This window comes from Photinus pyralis, unplaced genomic scaffold, assembly GCF_008802855.1.
Source record: "Photinus pyralis isolate 1611_PpyrPB1 unplaced genomic scaffold, Ppyr1.3 Ppyr1.4_unclustered_Scaffold5977, whole genome shotgun sequence".
Lineage (NCBI taxonomy): Eukaryota > Metazoa > Arthropoda > Insecta > Coleoptera > Lampyridae > Photinus > Photinus pyralis.
Genome location: NW_022171871.1, coordinates 9993 through 18768, shown reverse-complemented (window position 1 = coordinate 18768; position 8776 = coordinate 9993). Strand labels below are relative to the sequence as shown.

Genomic DNA, 8776 nt, shown 5'->3' with positions numbered 1-8776 from the left:
TACGGTAACGCGTCTCCGCATTGGCTCACCGGTTCATCCAATAGGAAGCGAGACGACAGTATAAAACCACGCTCGTTTCCCTGAGAAAGCGGTCGTTCCCGATCGCGCTTCAAGACCACTTCGACCTGCAAGCAACCTACCGAGCCGAGTCCAGCCGAAACGTCGCGACCGATTCATCGCCAGCCACCGCTGATTACTCGCTCCTCTACCTGTACATATTTCATCATCGTTGTAAATAAATTCATCTGAAACAGCCGTCGATTTATTTGGCATACCCGCTAAATAACTGGTGACCCGAGCAAGAACACGACAGCTGCATTAAAAAACGCACTTTTAAGCGCGATATTCGAGTGCCCCGCACTCAGATTCATAAGAATAAGAGACCGTACTTGACGTTACGGCCACGTCTACGCCTTCAAGCATGCCGGACAATCCACCGCACACCAGCGAAGAGCATGCAGAACCTCCATCTCCATACCTCAACCGAGTGGCGGTAAAACCACCACCTTTCTGGAAGGACGACCCAACCCTATGGTTCCACCAACTGGAGGCACAATTTCACATCTCGGGAATCACGAACGACACCACCCGATACTACACAGCTGTTGCCGCCATTGGTACCGACATCCTAGCCCAGGTAGCAGATATCGTAAATGCACCACCCGCAACAGACAAGTATGGCACGCTCAAGAAACGCCTCACCGATTGTTTCACGGACAGCGAGGAGCGCCGACTCAAGAAACTCCTAATGGAATTAGAATTGGGCGACCTGAAGCCGTCCCAATTGCTGTTACGTCTTCGGAATCTAGGAGGTGCCCGTATTGGTGACGACATCCTTAAGTCACTATGGCTATCCCGACTACCGCAGCAGCACCAAGCCATATTAACGGTCAGCGCCGACAACCTCGAAAAATTAGCAACGATGGCAGACAAACTCCACGAAGTCTACGACCACCGCGTGGTTGCCGAGGTATCGTCAGCCAAACCACAAATTTCCGGTGACTGGGAATCCGCCTTCTTGAAACTAACGGCCACGGTGGACAACCTAGCAAACAAGATCAACGCTCTACAGACGCAGGACCGCGAGAATAACAGAAGTTGGCAACAGCGACGTGCCAGATCCCGTTCCGGTTCCGGCGCATCCAGAAGCAGTTCCACCCCACGATTCGACAAGTGTTGGTACCACCACAAATTTGGCTCCCGAGCCAAGAGCTGCAAGGCCCCCTGCTCATACAACTCAGGCAACACGGGAAACTAGTGTGTTCGTCGCCACCTGCGGAAGTGCGCGACGATCTCCCAAGAATTAGCCGCCTGCTCATCAACGACACCAAGACCAACACGCGTTTCCTAATCGACACTGGTGCGGATGTGTCTGTTTTTCCCGTCTCCAGCGCTAGACGCCGCCATGGACCGGACAAATATCAACTTTTCGCCGCCAACGGAACAGTGATCCACACCTACGGAACAAAACTAATTACCCCGGACCTCGGTCTACGCCGTAACTTCGTGTGGCGGTTTATTTTGTGCGATGTGACTCAACCTATAATCGGTTCAGACTTTTTACGCAATTTTAACCTATTAGTGGACATTAAGGGAAAACAATTAATAGACGGTGAAACGTTAGTGCGTGTCTGTGCGTTTTCGCCCGTGGATTCGAGTTGTACAGTGCGTACCCTACAAAGTTCCGGACCGTACGCAGATTTGTTAAATCGGTACAAAGTTGTAACTGCGCCACGAACGTTAACTGAAAAAGTGACTCATAGTGTGACACATCATATCACCACATCTGGACCACCTATATTTTCGAGACCACGTCGCCTCTCTGGGCAGAGACTCGCCGCTGCTCGAGACGAGTTCGCACGGATGATGGAACTGGGTATTTGTCGACCATCACAGTCCCCGTGGGCCAGCCCTCTTCTGCTCGTACCCAAAAAGGATGGTTCGTGGAGACCGTGCGGCGACTATAGGCAATTGAACGCCGCAACAACTCCGGACAGGTATCCGCTTCCACACATGCAGGACGTATCGCAAATCCTGGACAAGTGCAGAACATTTTCGAAACTAGACCTCGTTCGCGCTTTCCACCAGATACCCGTCGAGCCGGCAGACATCGAGAAAACCGCCATCACCACTCCATTTGGACTATTTGAGTTCCCGGTTATGACGTTCGGGCTACGCAACGCCGCCCAAACCTTTCAACGGCTGATCAACCAGGTTCTCAAAGATCTACCATTTACGTTTGCATACCTCGACGACGTGTTGATAGCATCCCCTGATGAATCCTCGCACATGACTCACGTAGAAGCCGTACTCCAACGTTTCCAACAATTCGGCATCACGATTAACGTTGCTAAGTGTGAGTTCGGAGTACCGGCCCTTACGTTTTTGGCAATGGACATATCCAACGAAGGGATAAAACCAGCAGCCGCCAGACTTGAGCTACTCAAGAGTCTCCCTTTGCCAGTGACCATCCAAGATCTGCGCAGAACACTGGGCATGTTTAACTACTACAGGAGATTTGTGAAAAACGCCGCCACAACCCAGCACGCGCTCACCGAACTCCTCAAAGGCCCCGTCAAACGTAACGATAGACGCCAAATCGAGTGGACCGTAGAACGAATTCAAGCATTTGAACTCTGCAAAAACAAACTTGCTAACGCTTGCACCCTGGCGCACCCAACCAACGACGATTGCCAATTAGTGCTTTCCATCGACGCATCGGACATCGCCATCGGAGCCGCTCTCGAACAAGTCACCAATTCCACTACACATCCGCTAGATTTCTTTTCGAGGAAACTCACCCAGGCAGAATCCAAATACAGCACGTTCGACAGGGAGCTTTTGGCAGCCTACTCTGCGGTAAAATACTTTATACATATCTTAGAAGGCCGACAGTTCACAATTTTGACCGATCATCGCCCACTAACTTACGCGTTAGTTAAACGAAGCGACAGTGGGACCGCACGGCAATGCCGACATCTTAGCTACATAGCTCAGTTTACCACCGACATTCGCCATATCTCCGGCAAAGACAACATCGTCGCCGACGCTCTATCTAGAGTACACGCTGTAAACGCGCCGCTAACCATAGACTACTTAAAGTTCGCGGAAGACCAACTTCAAGACGACGACCTCAAACAATTTGTTGGTGAAGCTGTCAAGCTACCTCCACCGGGTTTCCCGGATATCGAAATTTTGTGCGACAATCAAAAACGACCCTACGTTCCTAGCAACTTCCGGTCATCGATTTTTAAGAAAATCCACAACTTGTCCCATCCCAGCGGAAGAAAAACGACAAGGATGATCTGCCAGCGATTCATTTGGCCTAAAATGCGTTCCGACATCAAACAGTGGTGTCGTCAGTGCCTGGACTGCCAGCGATCAAAAATTGTACGCCACACAGTATCACCTCCAGGACAGTTCCAGTTAGAATCGCAACGCTTCAACCACATTCATCTGGATTTAGTAGGACCCCTGCCACCAAACCTTGGTTTCACGTATGCTCTAACTATAATCGATCGTTTCACTGCATGGCCTGAGGTGTTCCCCATTGCCGACATCTCTGCCGAGTCCGTCGCTAGAACATTCATAAGCGGGTGGATAGCTAGATTTGGAATCCCAGAACGTATGACAACGGACCGCGGCAGGCAATTTGAATCATGCCTGTTCGCAGAAATCAATAGGCTTCTTGGAATCAACCATCTTCGCACTACATCGTATCACCCTCAGGCGAATGGGAAAATAGAACGTCTTCATCGGACACTAAAAGCAGCCATCAAATGTCACCGTACTGAACGATGGGTAGAAGTGCTGCCGATAATTCTCCTTGGCTTGCGTGCGACTCCTGCAGATGATTCTGGTCATGCTCCCGCATCACTCGTTTATGGCACCGCATTACGCTTGCCCGGCGAATTTTTTTCCAGTACGCCTAGTCAAGACTCTACTCTATTCGCCAAACAGCTCAGGACATCTTTTGAAGGGTTCCAACCATCTCAATCAAGATTGCACGCCAACACTAAAATTTTCGTTCATCCAGAGCTCGGCACGTGCACCCATGTTTTTGTACGGAAGGAAGGAATTAAGAAGTCACTACAGCATCCGTATGAAGGCCCCTACCGAGTAGTCGAAAGGTTCGACAAATGTTTCGTCGTCGAAATAAATGGACGTACAGACAGAATATCCATTGACCGCCTCAAGCCAGCTTTTACTACAAGCAGCGACGTAAACTTACCTGTGTTATCACCATCGCAACCCCATCCAGAAGAAGTCCCAGCAACAAATAACAAACCCTCAAACCAGACCAAAACAAGGTCGGGGAGGACGGTAAAGTTTCCCTCCAGACTTAAAGAGTTTACGACCGCTACGCTGGAAGGGGAGTACTGTGGCGACCGTACGAATACTCACCGCAGACTACGGTAACGCGTCTCCGCATTGGCTCACCGGTTCATCCAATAGGAAGCGAGACGACAGTATAAAACCACGCTCGTTTCCCTGAGAAAGCAGTCGTTCCCGATCGCGCTTCAAGACCACTTCGACCTGCAAGCAACCTACCGAGCCGAGTCCAGCCGAAACGTCGCGACCGATTCATCGCCAACCACCGCTGATTACTCGCTCCTCTACCTGTACATATTTCATCATCGTTGTAAATAAATTCATCTGAAACAGCCGTCGATTTATTTGGCATACCCGCTAAACCTAGCTACTTATAAATTAAAGCTTTTAAATAGCTTGTAATTCCAGTACAAAATTAATATGAAAGAAGTAATGCAATCAGAAGAGGGGGGGGGGGGGGCATCCCAATAATAAATTTTAGATTCTTAGTGATTTAAACGAGTTCTAAAATTTTGTGTTTGCGATACGAAAAGCTCCTAAATAACTAATAAATTGGATGCAATTCAATAGGGGAAGGAGGGTTAGGTCTAGCAGGGTTTCCTTTGCCGCTTTCGCACGTTTTTTCCTAATGCACAATGTAGCACATAAAACAATGCAGGCCACAAAAAATCATTTACAGACGATAGCCTCCCCTATTTAATTATTGCATTTGCGATATCGTTTACTTGGTTTGTTCTTTTCCAAGAGTAAAGTATTGGTATGGGGCCACAGAGGACAGGCATACACTGTTAAATTTAGGTCGCAATGAAGGGAGGGGTCGTTTTGCGTCTGACATGAGCGGAGAAAAGTAGAATCCAATAATAAGTATACTCGAATACTAACAAATATGAATATCTACAGGGTCCTTGTGGTTGATTCGCCTCTGCTCTACCTACCTAATTCCTGTGCAAATTTTTGTTGAACTCTGCTAGCGACAGGAAAATTTCATTGTCGGGAGAGGTCGTTGGCAATCCTGTTGACCACACACACAAGGGGCTACAATACTGTATTGATTTTCTCTCCCTATCAAAGCGTTACAGAACGGCTGCGTTTCCTGATCATGTAGGACCTCAAAATCCACATTACAGTGTTAGTATTTTTAAAATTTGCGAATGCGATGGTAAAATTAACGTATTTTGTTGCCAGTTAATGGGGTTGCATTCCATTGTTAAAATCGTAAATTAATAATCGTATTAAAATTTATTATCGCAATATCTTTTTTATAATTCAGATCTTATCCGAGTATAAAATACATAATCAAAATGCAGGGATTCAGAAATTGCCAAGAGGATATTACAGATCACAATTTTTAAGATCCTGTCAACTTCTCAACCATTGCAATAATATATAATATATAGTTTTTATAAATTTCTATATTACAATACTGCAGTCACACAAATAAAAGACGTATAAACACAACAAAAAAGTTAAAAACAAAGATGAACACACAAGCACATAGCACTTTTAAAATTAATGTTTAAATGTATAGAAAGATCACAGTGCTGTTGCTTGGGTAATTGCACTAACTAACTGGCATTACCAGATAAAAGACCATTAAGTTGCTTTGGTGTAAAACAAAATTGCATAAACGCCTATATAAGCCAGATTGCGTGTCTAAAGCTATACAAATACACGTCAGCCGCACAATCAAAAAAAATTACTAACTATAGGATCTGTTTGTACATAGGTAAAGGTATAAAACTCTGAAAAATCAATCTTAAATTCTACTATACAATCCCAAAACGTTAAAAGTAATCCTAAATTTGTACTATAAGTGGGTGAACTAGTACTGCTTCTTATTTGGCACACACTAAACAGTAAACGTTAACCTAAAGCAAGGTACAATTTTGAAACATTTAAATTAGGGAAAACCTAAACGCTTAAAGCTAAATTCCTTGTTTGAGCGGAATTTGTCGGCATTCCAAGTTTTTGACTTCGCCCGAAAATGCCTAAGGTCGTTCGAGTGATTAGAGTCTAACATAGGCAAGTACGCTTTGGGGACGCATAATTCCGAATACTGCTCAAAGAAACCTTTGTACCCTCCCTCCAATAAATAAATTTCAGGATAGTGAAGCGTGGGGTAGGAGTCTGTGTTACGTAGGCGATCGCACTTTCTTAAAAAGCGATATCTAAAACAAAAAAATGAATTAAAAACTCTTCGCGCACGCGACGGTTACTTACAAATTTGGTCCACGCTCACTGGAAAATTCGCAATGGAACACCAAAATATTTCGTGACGCTTTGTCTGAAGATGATAGGGGTGTATCCAGTAAATGTGACACTACTTGTTCCTTTGTGAATAAGTTTGTTGCGCGTTCGATGTGACCGCCGTTGAATTCGTAGGGATAACGACAGTCGATAACTTTGAAGGAATTAACGACACCTCGATATTCGCCCCTGATTAGTGCGGCTAAGGTTTGGGGGGTGATGGACTTCAAATCTTGATGACGACCCGTTGTGAGCGGTAAGCAGAATACTGTGCTGAAGTCACCAATTAGGTCTGGTTCGGTTGATGATCGATGCAAGGCGTACTTGATGCTTTCTTCTGTTGCGGACATGCTTCGGCCAAATATTGGTCGTTGGGGCAGAATTACTGAGGTTTCCATTTCCGGTACGGAACAAGTATTTTCAACAACTTTAGTTCGTTTATTTTGAATTGGGCTTTTAAACACAATCGGTGGTTCTGGTCTTTTAAATGATCTAAAATCGACGTCGTCTTTTTTGAACAAGCAGGATCGTACACGGCTGCTGTTGGGAGTGCGCCCGGAATTATCGTACGAAATCGCCCGTCGAAGCTGGGCCCTGTGGGATACGTTGAAATCTGGCGAAATTTCTCTTGAATTCACCGCTGTGGAAAATGGGTCGTTTAGTAGGCTATTGAAGTCGGTGGGAAGTTGAGTGTTTTCGTCCATTGGTTTCTCTAAGTCTACGAGCTCCAAAAATTCGTCGTCCATCGAATCCATCGAGCCAAACGATAGGCTGCACGGTTTCATCGGTGAACATTGTCGCGGCGTTACGCCCAAAGAGCGTGCGAATTCGAAGAATTTGGATTCATCTGACGTACAACTGGCTTCGTAACCCGAATCTTGAGAATTCTGATCGTGCTCTTTCAAAGGAAATCTTTGATGATCACATCGATCGAGGGAGTATCTCCCGCAATTTGGCCGATCTGGACTAGAACTACTGTACAGAGATAAGTCTGATTCATTTTTTAATGGGCTATTGCAAAAGGTTTGCTGGACGTTTTCTTTTCCCGAGCAGGAGTCGTGATGAAATGCACTGCAGCAGTTTTCCGATACTTGGCAACCCTCTTTAACCATACTGTAACAAAATTGTCCTTTTAAAATTTGCGCTAAAATGCTGACACGCGGAATTTCAACAATCGAAAACGAACGTTAAAAGTAACTATGTTCACCTTGACTTAGCGCAGGTGAGTTTCCCGCTCAAAATCCGCATGCCTAGGTAACATGAGGTTACCGGTCAATGCGATTACCAATTTTTGAAATTATTTATGTATAAATTTTAGGCTGGGATTTCGTAATGAAGTTATCATATCTGATATCACTAGACCTTAACATTCGAAACACAAAAGAAAAGCGAAATGAAAAAATGTTTAATTTTTCCCGTGCCCAAAAAAATTATGCGGGAATAAGTAACTCTCTTTACGACGATTAAAATTTTAATTATTTTGGAAAATTTGCGAATGGGACTAAGTCGATGTCCGTAGGTAAATGTTTATCAATAAAAAACATCTGTATTGACTTACCTTGAACATTCACATAATTCACAGGCACCGTTTCCAGAATCCCAGAACATTTTGAAATTTTTTTGCAAAAAAACTTAATTTTAAAAACTTAATCCGACATAACTTTCCTGTAGGAACGCAATAATGTCCAGAAAATATAAACAATTATTACACTATAATAAATTTATAACACGCTCAACTGGAAAACGATTTACTAACACACGCCGTCCACACATACACACCAAACGAGGTATACACAAGCACTGAGTTTCAATTCAATTTACTAAAGCTTCTACTAATACGTTTTCCCTCCACTTCTCTTTTAGATATAGGTACCAGTAGTGGGGACACCCCTTAACTAGTCTTTGTAAGGGTGCAAAATGTGCATGTATGAAGAATAAAATGTCTAGTTATGTAGGTAATGCACGGGAACATATGCAGTATTCAAGTACATTAACCTCCCTTTATACTGTAATTTTTAATCGTGCCAAAAGAAAGTTTCCCGCCGATTTCGTCCTTTAAGGACCTCGGCGAACAAAAGCCGTATTGAACACCGTAAGCCTCCTTTCTCTCAAATAAACCTGAAATCACCAAAAATCGAATGCTCATCTTTCCGGTTGAAATGTTTGCTCCAGTTTTTCTAGTAGCACCCGCACACAT

At 44.7% G+C, this 8776-nt stretch overlaps 1 protein-coding gene across 1 annotated transcript; it reads right to left on the bottom strand.

The window, feature by feature from the left end:
• Positions 1–5552: 5552 nt before the first annotated feature.
• On the bottom strand, positions 5553–8404 carry LOC116182569 (M-phase inducer phosphatase-like). The gene is made up of 3 exons (XM_031503103.1): positions 8138–8404; positions 6553–7692; positions 5553–6500 (listed from the first exon to the last, which is right to left on the bottom strand). The coding sequence occupies exons 1-3, from the start codon at positions 8185–8187 to the stop codon at positions 6233–6235; spliced, it is 1458 nt and encodes a 485-aa protein (XP_031358963.1). The 5' UTR covers positions 8188–8404; the 3' UTR covers positions 5553–6232.
• Between the last annotated feature and the right edge of the window lie 372 nt (positions 8405–8776).